At 41.6% G+C, this 21,044-nt stretch overlaps 1 protein-coding gene across 1 annotated transcript in view; it reads left to right on the plus strand.

The window, feature by feature from the left end:
* PCLO (piccolo presynaptic cytomatrix protein) overlaps positions 1 to 21,044 on the plus strand; it is a 195,719-nt gene that overhangs the window by 101,085 nt on the left and 73,590 nt on the right. The window contains exons 6-9 of the mRNA XM_044277162.1: positions 1,075 to 1,208; positions 2,442 to 2,453; positions 3,545 to 3,626; positions 7,849 to 7,974. Of these exons, the coding sequence (XP_044133097.1) occupies positions 1,075 to 1,208; positions 2,442 to 2,453; positions 3,545 to 3,626; positions 7,849 to 7,974 (354 nt within the window). The remainder of the gene's footprint in view (positions 1 to 1,074; positions 1,209 to 2,441; positions 2,454 to 3,544; positions 3,627 to 7,848; positions 7,975 to 21,044) is intronic.

The raw sequence follows: 21,044 nt of genomic DNA on the forward strand, positions 1-21,044 counted from the left end.
TCCCCGACACCAGATGTTTTCATCTGTGTACAGGGAGAGCAGGAGCGGCACAGGGTAAGTATATTCCATGGGGGGTCTGTTTATGACATTGGATAACCGCTTTAATGAGCTACCTCTAAGATACAGTATTTGCCTACTTCAGTGGTTGATTTTAGCACTACTGTTGAAGAGCATTGGTATCATTATGAAGAATTGTAGGGTTTAGGCTTCATGCACATGACCGTATTTTTTTTATCTATGTGCTATCGGCATTTTTGTGGATAGCACACTGAACCATTCAATTCTATGGAGCTATGCACACATCCTTTTTTTTTTTTTAGATCCTTGTGGCTGTTCCACAAATGAAAAACAAATGCTGAATGCACATGGACGGTTGGATCCGTTGTTTGTGGATTGAAATACAGACACGGCCGTGCGCATGAAGCCTTTTTTGTATAAAACTCTTGATGTTGACTATGAGAGAAAATCCATAAGCACAAATTTATTACCAAACTTTTGATCAAACTTTTGGAAATGTTCTCCATCGTGGTAATGCTTTTGTGTAATGAATTCCTAATCTTCTCATTTTAGGTAAAAACTATTAATTTTACATGAAAGCTTTAGTTCCTCTTTACTTGCCACATGCACAGTGCATTTCATATGTATTCACTAGAGTATGAAACAGTTATTAAATATACATTTTTCACTGGAGAATATGTTTTTTGATTGATGTTTGTGTCAAGTGACAATATTTTTGCAAAAGCCATTTTTTCATGTTTAGTTCATTTCAGCCTCACAAATTATTGTATACATGAGGTCACCTCTCACTGCACCCAATAAAAATGATTATGAAATGTTCAGTTCCATTACACTAATGGCATGGCAATTAGTTTGTTAAAACGCAGTGAACTAATTTATTTTTGCTTTGCGATTGTACAGTTAGCTGACGATCTGCTTGCCTGTATGTGTACTTCTGATCTTGACCTAAGCTGCATGGTTGGTCTTTTGCATGACTGCCTCACAGTAGTCTATTTCTTCTCCCTTTAACCTATGAGACTTGAATTAGAAATATTAATATTACATTGATTTCCAAAGCCTATCATCTGCGCCGTGAAGAAACAGATTGGTTTGACAAGCCTAGAGAATCCCGGCTGGAAAATGGGCATGGAATAGAGCGAAAACTACCTGACAAATTAGCACACACAAGGCCAGCTCATCCACAGGAACAAGTAAGATGTTGGAAAAGATGATAATCTCTGGTTTACTCTCTCTCTCTATGATTTATATATGACACCCTTTTACTAACAAAACAAATCTTACAGGATTCTAAAAAAGGCCAACATTTTTAATTTTGATGCGTTACCAGACTGCCCTCTATAAGATATTCTTATAGAGGTTGTCCAACCATTTAATTAAGAAAGTGCTTTAAAGGGGTTGTCCCATGAAAAATATTCTGCAGTTTTAAAACCAGCACCTGGATCTGAATACTTTTGGAATTGCATATAATAAAAAAATTAGTATAGCCACCAGTTGTTTAATAAAATGTATCTGTATAGTGCCACCTGCTGTTTTTTCCCCCTTTGTATCTGTCCTCCTGAATTAGGTGGATGCACATGCTCAGTTCAATACTTCTACTGCCTCCTGCGCTGTGATAGGTAGAGCTGAGACACGCCCCCTTAGCTGTAGCAGGAAAGACACTCCCCTTGAGCTGCCAGCTTGATATAAATCTAGCAGAGCAATGAAAGGGAGATCTCTGGATCTATGTGAGGTACAGGGCTGGTTCTATATTTTTTAGAAAGAGATTGTCATGTACTATATGACATCTGATTTTCATTTTTAAAAATAATCATAGAATAACCCTGTTAAAGAAATGAATTAAAGTAATACCTCACCGATCCTACACTGCTCCTGTTCTAATGCTTACCATGTCCCCTACCAGTCTCTACTCCTTGCTCCTTCTTGACACACACTGTAGATGTGACCACTGCAGTCAATCACTGGCAGTAGATGGTCACTGCTGTCGTAAGAGATTGACTACAGTGTCAGATGTCATGGTGAGAATGACTATGGAGCAGAGATCAGTGCCGTATAAGGGAAGTGTCATACCAACAGTAGTGAGAGTTCAGTGATTTCAGTTTTTTATTATATTTTTAAAACCTTATCTGCAGTTTGCTGAATAGTCTCCTAAACTATTTTGTGAGGGGCTGAGAGAAAATGCATAATATTGCATGCTCCTCTTACTGACTGGATAACCTGATAGGCTTCCTAACTGCCTTTCAAGAATGGTGTTAATGAGACAGTAATATGACCCCTCTTGGCTTTTCAGCTATACTCGCAAACATAGCACTAATAGCTCAGCTTATAGATGTCCCAAAATATAGTAGCCTCTTTAAATTCTGGACACAGCTCAAAAAATATATTTTAGTTTATTATCCATTTCCAAATTATACATAAGGCAGCAGTATATCCTCCAGGTTGATAACAAAGAGGATAGATACAGTAAAGTGTAAGCACAATTTTTTTAAATGAACCTAAGACCTGAAATGTATAATAAAAGTATCCCAGAGAAAATCTTGCCCCCACTGTTTTCAGTCTGCAGAATTTTTTGCTTGTTCCTAAAACAAATAGTTTTGTGGAAATACTGCAGAAAAGAAAAGTTAATATTCCGCTGATCGCTTCCATTTTGATCTCATTTTATTTTGTAGCTGAATCTTTTGTAGCCGGACACAGGATTCTAAGAAGGAGTAGCTTTGTTTTGATTACAGTATGAGTATGAAATGGGGTCAAGGGAGTGAAGGATATTAAGAGAAGAATTGCTGGAACTTTTTATTTTTGTATCATTTTTCTCTATTCTACATTTAGTGTAGTAGGCTGATGCATGCAAACGTGGAAACATCTGAGCTTAGACTAATTTGCTTGCCGATCTGCAAGATAAATGCAGCAACATCTCATTTATGTTGATGTTAATATACAGACAATTGGATGTTCAATCAAATATGAATATTGTATTTTAATGTAATGATTGTTTCATTTTTATTTCATAAATTAGCAAGTAGATAAAAAATGTTTTAGTGATAAAATGGCAATTAATATCATTAATCAATATATGCCAGTGCATTTATGTTTTAAGCTCATATTAGATCAACTAATACTTCTTTACACAAATCACTCTCATACAAAATAAAATGGTTTGAGCTTTCAGCAAAACTTTTCTTCAACTGTTTGTATATTATTTATATTTTATTGTTGAGTTTTAGTTGGTCAAGTCTAATGTTGTATGAGGATCTGTGATCTTTTTTTTTTCCTGATCCTTTTGTTCTTCCAGGAGATAAGCCAGGAGTATCTGGCAGTGGCTTTCTCCTCTCTCCCCATTGTATACACCTCCACATTCGGCCAAATTGAACATGTGTGTGTATGGGGGAGTTGGGAGAGATACAGTAGCTTTCGGGTGAACTACTGTTTGGTTGACACCAATTGAATGTGTATGGGGCCTTCAGAATTTAGAATTTTCAGTCTGTTTTGTTCTCCCATGTACTCTTTCTTATGTTCACTTTTTATACACCAGATAAATGGAAAGCCTATCCACTATCCATTTCCTCATGCAAGAGTTAAACTTCAGAGGGATCCAAAGGACCATTCAGTATCAGGTATTATTATTTTTTTTGTTCATACAAAATCTTAATAAACAGTGAGTTACTGTCTTTCACTTGAAATTAAGATGACCATACACATTAGATAGAAATTGGTTGATTGCCAAATAGCAGTTGAACAAATGGTCATCTGGTGAACATCCTTTTCACATATCCAGCTATACCCATTTTAGTTCATGTTGGCTGTTACAGTTGTTTAAATTGTCCTAATTTCAATAAAACCAAGTGATGGACAAATGATCAGTCTGGGAATATTCTTCTAAATTATTTTGTCTATGAGCGATCTATCTTAGAAAGAAAGATCAATTGTCCAATTATCGGATGAAAATTTGGAACATGGCTTTCTATTTTTCAGAAGATATCGGTCTGTAAATCTGTTAATCTTTATCTGAGGAACAATTGTTTTGGTTGAAATTGTCAATTTTTATGAAATTTAGACTGATGAGTATGGTCACCTTTAGTTGACTGTAAGGTGGTATCTGAAGTAATATTCCGGTGATTACTATGTTTTATATAGTTGTTATGAGTTTGTTAATAATGTTATTTTTTGTTCTTAATAGTTGTAAAACGAAAAAATATGAAACAATGCACCTGCTGCATTGCACAGTTAATAGATACAATTAGTGTTCATGGTTTACAAGGTATTTCTGTATTCTGATTGCCACTTCATTACATATTATACTATGTACAATATACATTATATTTTCTAAATATAATTTTTCCATACATAAATAGGAAATGGTGACAAATTGAAACAGAATGGGATGGGGGGGGGGGGTGTTAGTAAGTACACTGAGATTAATTTACAAAAGTCTGGTAAAGACCCTGCTGGAGGAAGAGCTGACCAATTTATTATTGGTCATATCTTCTGCTGTCTGCGCACCAGACTTGAAATGTACTCCAGCTGGAGTAGATTTCATTTAAAGAGTAACTAAACTTTTAATTACTTTTTTTACACCGCTTTTGTGTAGAAAAGTGAATTTAAAGCGCACAAGGAAAGGTGCACTTTAGGGAGGGAAAACTCTATTAAAAATTCTAAATCCATTAATAAAGTACATCAGAAAAATTATTATTAGGACATTTTACAAAAAACTTAATTAAAAGTTTAGTAACTGTTTAAATAACGCCAGTTTTTTGGATAAATTATTGTGAATATGTTACGTTAAAGGGGTTGCCCGAGTTATGAAAAAAAAATATATATAGCACTGTAAATCTAATGGGCAGCAATATATAACTAAGCTAAGCAAGTTTTAGGCAAAAAAAAAAAATTAATATATATATATATATATATATATATATATATATATTTTATTTCCTCATTTACCTAGTTCTCTTCTGGCCCTTTGTTTAGCTGCAATAACAACAATCTCTGCCCCTCACCCTGCTCTGTAAATTGAGTGAATACAAGTGCTGCCCTGAGTGACATGTCTGACTGCTGGGAGACTCAGCAGCATGTTTTTTTTGTGTAGGACTACAATTCCCAGCTGTACACTGCTGATACACATAGGATCTTCCCCCTACCTGTTCTTGTGCAATGCTCTGCAGAACTCCTCTGTCAGCTCCTGTGCCCAGCATTTGTCTCCTTACTGCCTGCACCTACTCAGTAAAGCCTTCAGCCCTGAGTCTGTGCAGCTGAAGGGGTTAATGTTTTTCCTCAAGAATCCAGTGAGAGAGCAATAAGCAGCAGTGGCAATGCAGGGGGGCGTGGCCAGCACAGTGACTTCTGTTGTACAGACACAGATTCGCTCTCTCAGGCTTGTGCACGAAACATCATCAGAGCAGGGAGAGAAGCTGACATCACAGGTCATGTGACCCTCAGTGAAATGTGTGAAAGGAGCAACTGGAGATAAAGTAAGTGAATTGCAAAGTCTTTACATTTGCCTAGTTAGAAACATGCAATGAACAAAAAATAACTCATACAATCCCTTTAAGCTCTGGCTACTTTTTTTTAAAAGAGACGTGGAAGGTGTTAAACATCAAAAGTTTGCAAATTTTTAAACAAATTTTGCTACTTTTTGTACACAAGAAACTTTGCACACAGCTTTTGTAAATTAACTCCAATGTGTCATATACACAATTAAATTTTCACTATTTTTGTAGTTTAGAAGTAATGATAAATCTCCAATGTATATTAGAAAGTTGCTCAAAAGCCCACTTCTCTGTCAAGAGCCCATTCCCTGCTCCACTTCTGGTCTTTGTTTACCCATCTCCAGCAATTATGTGTCATCTCAGTATGTGACCACTGCAAACAATCACTGGCAATAGCAGTGACCTGCCGTTCTCATTGTGAGATGATGTGGTCTCTCAGGTGCTGCGTAAGCAAGGACTGGTGGGGGAAAGCAGTTTGAAGAGGTGAGTACAATGTATTTTATACCATATTCTTCTTCTTTAGGAGAAACAAATTTATTGGGGTGTAAACCCTCATTAATGTTCTTAATTATTATTATTTTATTTATTTATTTTACTCTTTTTTGCATATATTTTATGTCCCAGGAAGGTCTTAGTATGTATATTTGTATACTATGTATTGTGTATCATTTAAATGATAGCACTTTTTTGTTAAATGCAGGGTTATTTAAGGTAAGTAATTAGATGCTAGTAAGCATAATGAACAATATAGTTTTGACCTTTATGCTAGGTAGTAATGAACATGTACAGATCATTTCTTTGACATTTTCAAGCAGTTCTAAATAGGAAGAAACACCTGGTGATTGTGGGATATGAATATTTAAAGTATGTTTTGATGCAGTTTGCTACTTAGGTATAATCCGCAGTGAATGTATTTAGCACCTGTTACAGTGTAACACACCATCATTAATAATTACTTTGCCCAATTAGTATTATATCCACATCACTGTGAAGAAATACTGTATAAGATTTAATATGACATTAAAGGCTATGTACACCTTTAGTGGCAGTTTTTTATTATTATTGCATTGTACTCATTTTGGGCTAAAAATCTTTTTTTCATTTGTTTTTTATTAAAAATGATGAACCATTTTCCCTGCACAGCTTTGAGTTTATCTACTAGCAGGATCTGTATTTTCTCTCTGCTCCCTCAGACAGGGAGCTAACTGGCTCCTTATCTCTGATCTCTGACTGTATAAACGTTCATTAAAGCTCTATTCTTACTTATAAGAATGTGGCTTATATAAGTATTTATGATCTTTTATTAATTTAGAGATAAGGGTTATTAGATGACTGACTGGCAAAAAGTAAAAGTAGTATTCACACAGCTAGAAAAATAGTTAACCCTTTGAGACAGAACGGCTCAATATTTTTAATACAGGCTAATTTAAAAAATATATATTTAGCCCAAAATGAGTAAAATGCAATCTTAAAACAAAATTGGTCCCAAAGGTGTACATAACCTTTAAAGTATCAATGAAGTTGAGTTTAAAATGGGTGCTATGATTCCTGGTAAAGAAGTGGCAATGCATTTATGGCCAATCCCCTTAAAAGGGCATCTGTCAGCAGATTTATACCTATGAGAAACTGGCTGACCTGTTGCATGTGCACTTGGCAGCTGAAGGAATCTTTGTGCCAACATTGCTGAGAAAAATTAAGTTTTAATATATGCAAATGCACCTTTGGGAGCAGCGGGGCATTGCCATTACATCTTGAGGCTCCGCTCTTTCTGCAAGTTCTGCGGCAGGCAGTGTATATGTGATAGGCCCTGTCAACCACAGTGGAGAATGATCGCCAGTTGTAGAGAGAGCAGAGCCCCTAGGTGTAATCAGGCTCGGACTGGCCCACAGGGGAATCCCCCAGTGGGCCCCTGGGCAAAGTGGGCCTCTAGTCTCCCACCCCCTGCACAAGTGGCACATAACAGAGTAGACTTACTGCACTACATACATATATTGAATGTACAGAACCTACACTTGCCTATGTTCATATAAAAAACTCGGTGGGCCCCCAAAATAAATTTTACTGGTGGGCCCTATGCACCCCAGTCCGACACTGGGTGTAATGACAATGTGCCATCCTCTGAATCGGCATCTGATTGGTCGGGTCTGACACCCTGGACCCACACAGCTTACCCTAAGCCAGTGACAACACAACTGTTGGTCTGGTAGCCTAGGTGCAGCTCAGCCCTGAGTGTCCGTTCCCCACTGATCAGATGCTGATGACCTATTCAGAAGATAGGTCAACAGTTACAGAGTTGGATAATCCCTTTGAGCTTGCCTGCCATTTTGATGTTTCTTTGTTTGTTCAATAGGAAATGGATTTGGAATAAGGGTTGTTGGTGGAAAAGAGATTCCTGGAAGTCAGGGAGAGATTGGAGCTTATATTGCCAAGATTTTACCTGGTGGAAGTGCTGAGCAGACAAGCAGACTCACCGAAGGTAAAAAAAAAATGTAGTATGTGTTAACAGTACAACGATCTTTAGATGTACACTAAGTTAATAATATCATAATATCCTTACTATAACTTAATGTTTATATGAAAGTAGACTTTTTTACATATGTTTAATTGCATTTCACATTGTACAATCCATTGGACAAATGCAATTTTTTTTATAGTGCATGCTTCCTATAGTCTGCAGTCAGGGTGGTCCAGCAGTGCCAGACCCCCTGTTTCCTAAATAATCCAGCAGAGCACTTATGCAGCAATTTGCCCGATCAGTGAGAGAGCTCTGAATCTGCACACTTCTATCACCTCCTGCCCGAAACCGATCTGTATGATCAGTGCAGGCAGGAGAGGAGGCTGAAAGATCTTGTTTGCACATGAAAAGAAAAGTCTTAGCGAGATGAAAACTCTGAGTAATTGCAGCTGAAGTACCTTTGATGATGTCACACAGTAGGCGTGGCCAAACCAGGAAGAAGGTAATGGTGAAAAGTAGCATTTACGCATGTAAGTGTTTTGGGAGCTGTTGGACTTTTTTTTACATATTCTCTGGAGTTTATTAGTATTATGGATAGGATTAATGAAAGGGCTGTTTTAGTGGAGGACATTAGTTGTTGCAATGATTTGGGGGCAGGTCTATGTTCTCTCAGAAGCCCATAAATTCTAGGCACAGCTGTTTTTATTAAGGTTGAGACTAGAATACTATGTGTGTATGTATGTATAATATACATATTGAAGGGCTGTGTTTTTGTGCATGTATAACATACGTACTAACGGAACAAGCATGGCGGGACACCACAGAACAATGACAAAAGAGATGCATTTACTTGGATAGGTACATTTAATGAGGTGACCACATTCGCCATTGCTGTTCGTTATAATGGTGAGCAGAGGACACACTGAGGTTAACAAGAGCTGACTAAACTATTAACTCCCTCTATGCTAGACCTAATTAGTTAACCTGATCCCTCCACTTAATTAAACCACTAGAGAAGGTTTAATAAGTAGAAAATCTTTTTTCCCCTCACCCATGACGGCACCCATATGACTGGGACCTCCCATCCAGGACAGGAAGCCTGAAGAGATAAAAAGGTTCACACACCCACCACACCTCAGTTCAGGTTTCCTGTCCTCCGGATAGGAGGTACCTGAGGAGCTCTGGCTCTTGCCGTGATTTTGATTCTCACCTCGGGAGGCTGGGGAGGTCTGGGTCTGCTATACTGTAAAGGGACCTATCCCTGGCGGCGTCAGTCTCCTTGGGGACCCGCTGCCTGAGCCTGATCTTCTTCCTGCCTTCCTCCCAAGCCGCTGTGGCCGTGTTCAGGCGGCTCCCGGTCCTTTGCAGTGGGATGCCACTGGGAATGTCACTGGGGTATTTTGGAATTGGAAACGTTCGACAGGAGAGGCCCTGCTGCCTCTTTGCTGATGGGATACCACATTCAAGGGAGGTCAATGGCTGCAATATGATCGTGCTGAAATGTAGGACAAGTTATTAAAGCGGAAGGATTGAATGAAAGGGCCAATTATAGACAAAATTTACAAATTTAAGTCCTTTTCACCTATGCAGAGCAGGGGGTTTTCATCGGCAAAAATGGGTTAATGTCACCCACCAATTCAACAGACGATTTTACAAAAAATAAGGTCCCAGTCACCTATGCAGAGCAGGGGTTTGTATACGGAAAAGTTTGTGAATTTCACCGACAATGTAACAGACAAATTAGTGAAATGTATTAGCCTGTCCACTAGGTGGAGCAGGGGTATATCACAGCCAAAAATTTGGGATATGTAACCCAACAATGTATCAAACAAATGAGTGAAAGGCTTAAAATTAAAATACGTAAAAATTTACAAAAAATAATCTTAATGTATGACGTGAAGGTCCATATGGACTAGGAGGTTGAGGAGGCGGTGGACGTAGTGGTGTAGGTGGAAGCGGCGGTGGAGGAGGACGAGGTAGCCAACACTGGTTTTTGGTTTAAGTTTTTTTAATTATTTTTATTAGGGTACACCCCAAAAGAGGGTACACTCCAAAAGCAATTGCGCTGTAGTATAACAATGGCTGGGTAAGGCCGGTATACATGTCTATTCTGCACAAGGTACGGACAAGTCCTGTGGGATCCATGCCTGGTTCCTTTTAACCACCTCCGGACCGCCTAACGCAGATTCGCGTTCCGGAGGTGGCAGCTCTGCGCAGAGTCACGCATATATGCGTCATCTCGCGAGAGCCGTGATTTCCTGTGAACGCGCGCACACAGGCGCGCGCGTTCACAGGAACGGAAGGTAAGCGAGTGGATCTCCAGCCTGCCAGCGGCGATCGTTCGCTGGGAGGCTGGAGATGTGATTTTTTTTAACCCCTAACAGGTATATTAGATGCTGTTTTGATAACAGCGTCTAATATACCTGCTACCTGGTCCTCTGGTGGTCCCTTTTGTTTGGATCGACCACCAGAGGACACAGGTAGCTGTGTAAAGTACCACAAAACACCACTACACTACACCCCCCCTGTCACTTATTAACCCCTTATGAACCCCTGATCACCCATGATCACCCCATATAGACTCCCTGATCACCCCCCTGTCATTGATCACCCCCCTGTCATTGATCACCCCCCTGTCATTGATCACCCCCCTGTAAGGCTCCATTCAGACATCCGTATGATTTATACGGATCCACGGATACATGGATCGGATCCGCAAAACACATACGGACGTCTGAATGGAGCCTTACAGGTGGGTGATCAATGACAAGGGGGTGATCACCCATATAGACTTCCTGATCACCCCCCTGTCATTGATCACCCCCCTGTCATTGATCACCCCCCTGTAAGGCTCCATTCAGATGTCCGTATGATTTTTACGGATCCACGGATACATGGATCAGATCCGCAAAACACATACACGGACGTCTGAATGGAGCCTTACAGGGGGGTGATCAATGACAGGGGGGTGATCACCCCATATAGACTCCCTGATCACCCCCCTGTCATTGATCACCCCCTGTAAGGCTCCATTCAGACTTTTTTTTTTGGCCCAAGTTAGCGGAAATATTTTTTTTTTTTTTTTTTTTTTTTTTCTTACTAAGTCTCATATTCCACTAACTTGTGTCAAAAAATAAAATCTCACATGAACTCACCATACCCCTCACGGAATCCAAATGCGTAAATTTTTTTAGACATTTATATTCCAGACTTCTTCTCACGCTTTAGGGCCCCTAAAATGCCAGGGCAGTATAAATACCCCACATGTGACCCCATTTCGGAAAGAAGACACCCCAAGGTATTCCATGAGGGGCATATTGAGTCCATGAAAGATTGAAATTTTTGTCCCAAGTTAGCGGAAAGGGAGATTTTGTGAGAAAATACAAAAAAAATCAATTTCCACTAACTTGTGCCTAAAAAATTAAAAATTGTAGGAACTCGCCATGCCCCTCACCGAATACCTTGGGGTGTCTTCTTTCCAAAATGGGGTCACATGTGGGGTATTTATACTGCCCTGGCATTTTAGGGGCCCGAAAGCGTGAGAAGAAGTCTGGGATCCAAATGTCTAAAAATGCCCTCCTAAAAGGAATTTGGGCCGCTTTGCGCATCTAGGCTGCAAAAAAGTGTCACACATGTGGTATCGCCGTACTCAGGAGAAGTTGGGGAATGTGTTTTGGGGTGTCATTTTACATTCCGAAATGGGGTCATTTGTGGGGTGTTTGTACTGTCTGAGCATTGTCGAACCTCAGGAAACATGCCAGGTGCTCAGAAAGTCATAGCTGCTTCAAAAAGCGGAAATTCACATTTTTGTACCATAGTTTGTAAACGCTATAACTTTTACCCAAACCATTTTTTTTTGACCCAAACATTTTTTTGTAATGAAAGACATGTAGAACAATAAATTCAGCGAAAAATTTTAATATGGATGTCGTTTTTTTTTTCAAAATGTTACAACTGAAAGTGAAAAAAAATCGTTAAATTTCGATTAATAACAAAAAATTTAAAATGTCAGCAGCAATGAAATACCACCAAATGAAATCTCTATTAGTGAGAAGAAAAGGAGATAAAATTCATTTGGGTGGTAAGTTGCATGACCGAGCAATAAACGGTGAAAGTAGTGTAGTGCAGAAGTGTAAAAAGTGGCCTGGTCATTAAGGGGGTTTCAGCTAGCGGGGTTGAAGTGGTTAATGAATGTGAGCTTGTCCACATTGGCTGTGGACAGGCGGCTGCGCTTGTCTGTGATAACGCCCCCTGCCGTGCTAAACACAAGTTCAACACTGTCCAGCACCTCCAAGGCGTAAAGGGCAAGCTCAGGCCAGGTGCCCAATTTGGAGACCCAGAAGTTGAAGGGGGCAGACCCATCATCCAGTACGTGTAGGCGTGTGCACACATACTGCTCCACCATGTTGCTGAAATGCTGCCTCCTGCTAAGACGTTCCATATCAGCTGGTGGTGCTGGTTGTTGTGGCGTGCTGTCAAAGCTTTTCCACATTTCGGCCATGCTAACCCTGCCTTCTGAGGTGCTGGCGGTGCCCCAGCTGCGTTGGCAACCTCTTCCTCCTCCTCTGCCTTCGCCTTGTGCTTCCACTGTGCCCCCGTTGTCAGGTAGGAATGCCACCGCAGTGCGTCTACCAGCGTTCGCTTGTACTCATGCATCTTACGATCACGCTCCAGTGACGGAATTAAGGACGTACGTTGTCCTTATAATGGGGAAACAGCAGCGTGGCCCCCCAGTAATCAGCACAAGTTAGAATGTGGGCAACTCGGCGGTCGTTGCGGAGACACTGCAGCATGGAATCGCACATGTGTGCTTGGCTACCCAGAGGCAACAAAAAGCTGTCCTCTGTAGGAGGTGTATCATCTGTGTCCTCCAGATCTGACTGTTCCCTGGCTGGACAATTGTGTACGTGGCGTTTGTGGGTGCAGGAACCCACCCTCAGAGCCACTTGTGTATGACTGGCCTAAAACACTATTAAATGATCTATCTTCCTCCTCCTGTGCCGCATCATCTTTCATCATCGACCGAAGCATTTTTTTCAAGGAGGCATAGAAGTGGGATAGTAATGCTGAGAACGGCACTGGCCATGTTGGTGGAGTACTCGAAACAGCGCAACAAGGCACACAGGTCTCACATGGAGGCCCAGCCATTGGTGGTGAAGTGGTGCTGTTCCGCAGAGCGACTCACCCGTGTGACTGCAGCTGAAACTCCACTATCGCCTGCTGCTCGCACAGTATGACCAGCATGTGCAAGGTGGAGTTCCACCTTGTGGGTATGTGCATATGAGGCGGTGAGTGGGAAGGCTGAAGTTACGCTGCAGCGCTTACAGGCGAGCAGCAGCAGGGTGAGAGCGCCAAAAGTGCACACAGACGGCCCGCACTTTCTGCAGCAGCTCTGACATAGCGGGGTAATTTTTAAGGAACCTCTGCACCACCAAATTCAGCACATTCGCCAGGCAAGGGATGTGCATCAAACCAGCTAGTCCCAGAGCTGCTATGAGATTTTGCCCATTATCGCACACCACCAGGCCGGGCTTGAGGCTCACTGGCACCAACTACTCTGTTGTTCCATGCCCGTCCACAGCACCTGCGCAGTGTGGGGTTTGTCCCCCAAACAGATAAGTTTTAAAACTGCCTTCTGTCGTTTACCCCTGGCTGTGCTGAAGTTGGTGGTGAAGATGTTACGCTGACCGGATGAGGAGGCGGTAGAGGATGAGGAAGCGGAGTAGGAGGAGGAAGCAACAGGAGGCAAACTGAACTGCCCTGCAATACTCGGTGGTGGAAGGACATGCGCCAAACTGCTATCTGCCTCAGGCCCAACCACCACTGCATTTACCCAGTGTGCTGTTAGAGAGATATAATGTCCCTGACCGTGTTTACTGGTCCACGTATCCGTAGTTAGGTGGATCTTGCCACAGGTGTCGTTGCGCAGTGCACACCTGATTTTGTCCCCCACTTAGTTGTGCAGGGAAGGGATGGCTCGTCTGGAAGAGTAGTGGCGGCTGGGCATGACCTACTGTGGGACAGCCACCGCCATAAGGCTTTTAAAACTCTCTGTCTCCACCAGACAGAATGACAGCATTTCAAATGTTTAAATGCTGACATTCAGGGCCAGGGATCGCGGGTGGGTAGGGGGGTACTTCCTCTTTCTCTCCAGTGTTTGGGAGATAGAGAGGTGAACGCTTCCATGGGACATTGTGGAGATGCTTGGTGACCCAGGTGGTGGTGTTGCTGGCAGATTCTCTGTTTGCATGGTGGCAGGTGCCACTGTCACTCCAGAGGTGGATGAAGAGGCAGAGACTGCAGCCAAAGAAGAAGCAGGAGGAGCCAGAGACCTTTCTTTGTTTTTCTACCCCACTGCAGCTCGTGCTTTGCACTTAAATCCCTGGTCATGAAGGTTGTGCTCACTTTGAGAGCGTTGGATGGATGGCCCTGGGGTTGGATGGCCCTGGGAAACCCTGCTAGCAGAATCATCAAAAAGCAGAAGAGACTGCTCCATGACTTGGGGTGAAGGACTGATGGACATGGGCTGTAGGTGCCAACTCTGATCTTTCAGGAGGAGATTGGGTGGGAGACAATGTGAAGGAACTGGAGGTACTGTCAGCCACCCAATCTACTATTGCCTGTACTTGTTCTGGCCTCACCATTCGTATACCCGCATTCGGCCCTACCAAATAACGCTGAAGGTTCTGTTGCCTACTCGCACCTGAGGAAGGTGTTTCACTTGTGCGTGTAGCTGGCACAGATAGAGCAAGTCCTCCCCCTGCAACAGGCGCTCCACCAGCAGCACCACGACCGGTGGCCACATCCCTTATTTGACGCTGTCCTCCTTCTTTGGGTTCACCCACCAAACTAACAGATGGTTTTTGTCAGTTGACAATGTAACTGCCAATAGTCAACAATTAATTTCACTGAGAGTAAGGCCGTGCCGGTGTCATAAAGAGGACAACAGTGTGACAGGCGAATTTTATACAATTATTTTACGGCCCCCAAAATGTTTTATTTGTCAACCAACAATGTAACTGCAGTATTAACTGGTTGTATTTGACTGTGACAAATGCAGCAAAGGCCCCAGATGTAGGGTCTTGCAAATAAGTGGTGTTTTTTTAAACCCAGAATATAACAGCACAATTAAAAGTTTGTATTGGACTGTCAGAAATGCAGCCTAAGGCCGCAAATTTATTCTCTCTCTCAAAATGGGTGTTTTATTTTTAAACAAGAATATGACAGCAGTATCTAACGCTTGTATTTTACTGTGACAAATGCAGAAAAGGACCCAGATGTAGTGTATTGCCAAAAATTGGTGTTTTTTTTAAACCCAGAATATTATTGCAGTATTTCACGCTTGTATTTCACAGTGACAAATGCAGAAAAGGACCCAGATGTAGTGTATTGCCAAAAATGGTGTTTTTTTTTAAACCCAGAATATAATTTCAGTATTTCAAGCTTGTAATTCACTGTAACAAATGCAGCAAAGGCCGCAAATGTATTATCTTGCCCAAAATGGGTGTTTTTTTTAAACCCAGGATATTATTACAGTATTTCAAGCTTGGATTTCACTGTGACAAATGCAGCAAAGGACCCAGATGTAGGGTATTGCAAAAATGGGGGATTTTTTTTAAAACCCAGAATATATTTGCAGTATTTCAAGCTTGTACTTGACTGTCACAAATGTACATATGCCGTGCTGATGCCCACCTAACCAACATACAGATAAAACTTATTTTTATGTGTCACTGGGCTCAGGGCAGGGTACAAAAATGTTGAATTGCACCCACAAATTGCTGTAATTTGCAGAGGTAACAAGTTCTTTCCTATTCTCTCCCTCACAGCAGCAGCATCCTATTCCTACACTAGTAAGAGCTGAGTGACGTGCGGCGCTACGTGACTCCAGCTTATATAGAGGCTGGGTCACATGCTGCACTGGCCAATCACAGCCATGCCATTAGTAGGCATGGCTGTGATGGCTTCTAAGGTCACACAGTTAAACGCTTGTTGATTTGCTGCCCTGAAGCCTCTTAACTAGCACCATTAAATCACCAAACTCGAACCCGAACTTTTACGTAAAAGTTCTGGTTCGGGTCGGGGGTCCAAAAATCCTGAAGTTCGGTACGAACCTTAACTTTACAGTTTGGGTTTGCTCAACCCTAGCTATAACATCTGCTTTTCAGAAATTCTTTCTCTGCTTTCCCTCCCTATACTATTATTTAAAAGACAAGGTGATTATTAGACCACTTCCATCCTTTCAGCCTAAGGTGGAATCAAATTTTCATAGAGGTCAGAATGTGATTCTACCCTTCTTCTGTCCAAATCCAACTAATCTGTTGGAAGAAAAATTCCACTGCTTTGATGTCAGAAGGTGTTTAATTTTTTACCTAGACTCCTCATCTTCTTTGAGAATTGACAAGAATCTCCTTATTTAGTTTTTGGGTAGAGCTAGAGGTCGCAAAGCCTACTAGTGTTATAGACAGATGGGTTAAAAATTATATTTCTCTGGCTTATTCTTCCCTTAGTCTAACTCCCCCTTCGGGGTTCGGGGCTCATTCAACTAGAGCTGTGGCGGCCTCTTGAGCGGAGAAAGCGGATGCGTTTCTGGCCCAGATATGCAAAGCTGCTACTTGGAGCTCTCCCCATACCTTTTTTTTTTAGAGATTACAGACTGCATCTTCACTCAGATGCAGAGTTGGGAGGAAAGTGCTAATTACATATTTTTTGCAATTACTAAAAATATATATATATATATATATATATATATATAAATTTAATTTAGCCTCTATTTCTGAAAAGTTTCTCACAGGATTTGAACTCACAACCTTCTACATTACAGCCCAGAATGTTAACCACTACACTATAGAGTTACATAATACCAACACTTGCTGAAACCAGCAGAATATAATGTGTGGTGTACAACTATCAACTCCTATAAAAATTCAACCAACACGGAAATGACAAATCAATCCATTTTTTTTATAACAAATAAAATGACATACATGATAAAAAATCAAGGAATGCAGGAAAGCGAGGATTAAACCCTCCAGACCCAAGGATAATGAAGTTATCAGTATAATTGCAGATAACACTGTTGTGTATGCAATGCGCCAGAACAAAGAATATAACAAGTATGGCCCTACACACATGTACAGTGCTGCCCATAATTATTCATACCCCAGGCAAATTTTGACTTGAAGTTATTTTTATTCAACCAGCAAGTAATTTTTTGACGGGAAATGGCATAGGTGTCTCCCAAAAGATAATAAGACGATGTACAAGAGGCATTATTGTGGAAAAAAAAAACATTTCTTAGCTTTTATTTACATTTGAGCAAAAAATACAAGATGTTCCACACTGTGGAAAATCTCAGAGGATGTGGTCGGAAGCCAAAAGTGACACCTGTACTGGCCAGGAGGATAGTTAGAGAGGTGAAAAAGAATCCAAGGATCACCACCAAGGCTATCCTGGTAAACCTGGGCTCTGCTGGTGGCAATGTCTCAAGGCAGACAATCCAACAGACACTGCACAATGCAGACTAAGGAGGACGCCACTTCTTCAGATAAGGCACACAAAAGCTTGTTTGGCCTTTGCAAAAGCTCATCTGGACAAAGAAGAAGACTTCTGGTCTTGTGTGTTATGGTCAGATGAAAATTGTATTTTTTGGTCACAATGATGTTTCATTCATTTGGCGTAAAAAAAGGAGAGGCCTTCAACCCAAAGAACACCATCCCCACTGTCAAACATGGTGGTAGGAACCTAATGCTTTGGGGGGGTTTTTCAGCCAATGGACCAGGGAACCTAATCACAGTAAACGGCACCATGAAAAAAGAGCAATACATGAGGATTCTCAACGACAACATCAGGCAGTCTGCAGAGAAACTTGGCCTTGGGACCAGTGGACATTTCAGCATGACAATAACCCAAAACACACCGCAAAAGTGGTGAAGAAATGGTTAGCAGACAACAACATTTAAAATTTTGGAGTGGCCCAGCCAGAGTCCAGACTTGAATCCATTTGAGAATCTGTGGAGGGAGCTAAAGATCAGGGTGATGGCAAGAAGACCCTCCAACCTGAAAGATTTGGAGCTCATTGCTAAAGATGAATGGGCAAAAATACCTGTGGAGACATGCAAAAAACTGGTCTGCAATTATAGGATGTGTTTGATTGCTGTAATAGCTAATAAAGGCTTTTCTATTGATTATTGAGAAGGGTATGAACAGGGCCGTCTTTAATATTGATTGGACCCTGGGCAAAAATTTACTTGGGGCCCCCTGGATCCCGCCTTCCCACACCTTAGCAGGCAATCACGCCCTCCACCACAACACACACACAAAAAATCCACACATCTGGTAGAGTACAGTGAATGACTGTAAATACTTCCAGTTCTGAAGACTCCAGCGGCTCAGGATCAGTGCTCTGGGAAGCTGGGCTCAGGCTGGAAGTGGGCACCGCTCTGCAGGAAGGAGACCAGGGCTCGGCTCACCCTAGTGTTACAGTGCACCCCAGCACCCCACAGTATGCAGTATAGCACCCTGTAGTATACAGCACCACACAGTATGCAGTATAGCACCCCACACTATACAGTACCCCACAGTATATAGCACCCCACAGTATACAACACCTCACAGTATACAGCACCCCAAACAATACACGATACAGCCCCCCACACTATACAGTACAGCAGTATAGCACTCCACACTATACCGCACCCTCAGTATACATTATACAGACCCCCACAGTATACAGTACAGCAGTATAGCCCCCCCACAGTATACAGGCCCCCACACAGTATACAGGCCCTTACACTATACAGCCCCCCCCCCACACTATACAGGCCCCCACACAGTATACAGCCCCACACAGTATACAGCCCACCACACAGTATACAGCCCACCACACAGTATACAGCCCACCACACAGTATACAGCCCACACACAGTATACAGCCCCCCACAGTATACAGTCCCACACAGTATACAGCCCACCACACAGTATACAGCCCCCACACAGTATACAGTCCCACACAGTATACAGCCCCCCACAGTATACAGCACCCCACTATACAGTAGTTTACAGTATATTAACATAACAGCCCCTGAGTGTCACCTTTTTCTGATGAAATCTTCACACAAAAAAGCTCCACAGTTAACTTCTGCAACACTCCACAGGACCTGTGATGACCTCATAGCCATGTGACCAGCAATTGCTAGGTTACTGGTCACATGGTGATGATGTCATTAAGGTCCTAAATCACAACTTTAACACAGTACGATCATGATGCCTGGACTCCTGGTAGAGCTGACAGCCTGACACCCGGGGCAGTGGCTAGCAGGGCTCAAGAGGCAGCTGCCTTGGGCCCCCCAGGAGCAACTGGGCCCGGGGCAGCTGCCCCTTTTGCCCCTTGATAAAGACGGCCCTGGGTATGAATAACTTTGGACTGGACACTTTTTGCTGAAATGTAAATAAAAGCTGAGAATGTTTTTTTTTTTCACAATAATGCCTCTTGTACATCGTCTTATTATCTTTTGGAAGACACCCATGTCATTTCCCGTCAAAAAATTACTTGCTGGTTGAATAAAAGTAACTTTAAGTCAAAATTTGCCTGGGGTATGAATAATTATGGGCAGCACTGTATATCAGTTTGCCACAAAAGTGGCATATAAATGAAAATGAATCATCTAACAGGGTGAGGGACACCTAACCGTAGGTAACAATATCAAATATAATGCTGGGAAAAGCATAGACAACAATGAGCAAGCAGGTGCCCTTTGAAAAAGTGTGCCTGCGAAACGGACGTTGGGCCGTTCCTCCAGTCAGGTTTGTTATGATATATGCTCATGTTGCTCACTGTTGTCTATGCTTTTGCCAGCATTATATTTGTTATTGTTACCTACGGTTAGGTGGCCCTCACCCTGTTAGATTATTCATTTTCATTTATATGCCACTTTTGTGGCGAACTGAGATACCTGTGTGTAGGGCCATACTTGTTATATTCTTTGTTCTGGCGCACTGCATACACAACAGTGTTATCTGCAATTATACTGATAACTGCATTATCCTTGGGTCTGGAGGGTTTAATCCTCACTATCCTGCATTCCTTGATTTTTATCATGTATTTCATTTTATTTGTTATAATAAAGATGGATTGATTTTATCATTTGCGTGTTGGTTTAATTTATATAGGAGTTGAGAGTTACATGGCCAGATAATTAAAAAAATAAAAATAAATATGAGACTTCTGCTGTATAGGAATACGTACTACTAGTATGTATTCCTATACAGCAGAAGTCTTGTATTTTATTTTTCAGTAACTGGCAATGCACGTCTATAATGTAGTGGTTATCATTCTGGGATGTAATGTAGAAGGATGTGAGTTTGATGTAATGTAGAAGGTTGTGAGTTCGATTCCCACCAGAAACTTTTCAGAAATAGAGGCTAAATTAGATTTAAATACACTTGGTGTCTCCAAGCACTGACTCCATATATGGATATAGCTATATATGGAGTCAGAGCAGGGACTCCTAAGCCGAACTAGAGTCCCGACACCCTCCCCTCTTCAGAGCAGGGGGTGCCTTGTTTAATGCTTGAGTTCTCCCCTTGACTTCCATTATGCTTGGGTGCTTTGTAGAGCATCCGAGCATCGGGAAGTGTTCTAATCGAGCACCAGAGCACACAAGCACTTTGGTGCTCGACCAACACTACTTATGGTACATTTGCTGGTTATATGCAGTCTCTTCAGAAATAGTCATTGACGGACTCCTTGTATCAGATCTCTGTAATTTCCCTTCATTTATTTTCTCCATTAAAAGCTAATTTTGTCATTTCCACTCATCAAATTGGTTCCTAGCTACAGTAGTTAAAAGAAGTGAATTATTAAAATGTGGCCTACTTAGCAAAGATATAGCTATAAATGAGTTGAAGAGCAAGTCAACACTAAAACGATAATAGATTTTTTGGGTAGAAATTTTATTAATTTCACTCATATCATGGTTACTTTCTGCAGTTACCTTGAACACCTCTCCGCCAATACTAAAAGTTATGAGCAACGTTCTATAGCAGAGATGCCCAACCTGCGGCCCTCCAGTCGTTTCAAAACTACAACT

Source organism: Bufo gargarizans, chromosome 2 (assembly GCF_014858855.1).
Source record: "Bufo gargarizans isolate SCDJY-AF-19 chromosome 2, ASM1485885v1, whole genome shotgun sequence".
NCBI classification, from domain to species: domain Eukaryota; kingdom Metazoa; phylum Chordata; class Amphibia; order Anura; family Bufonidae; genus Bufo; species Bufo gargarizans.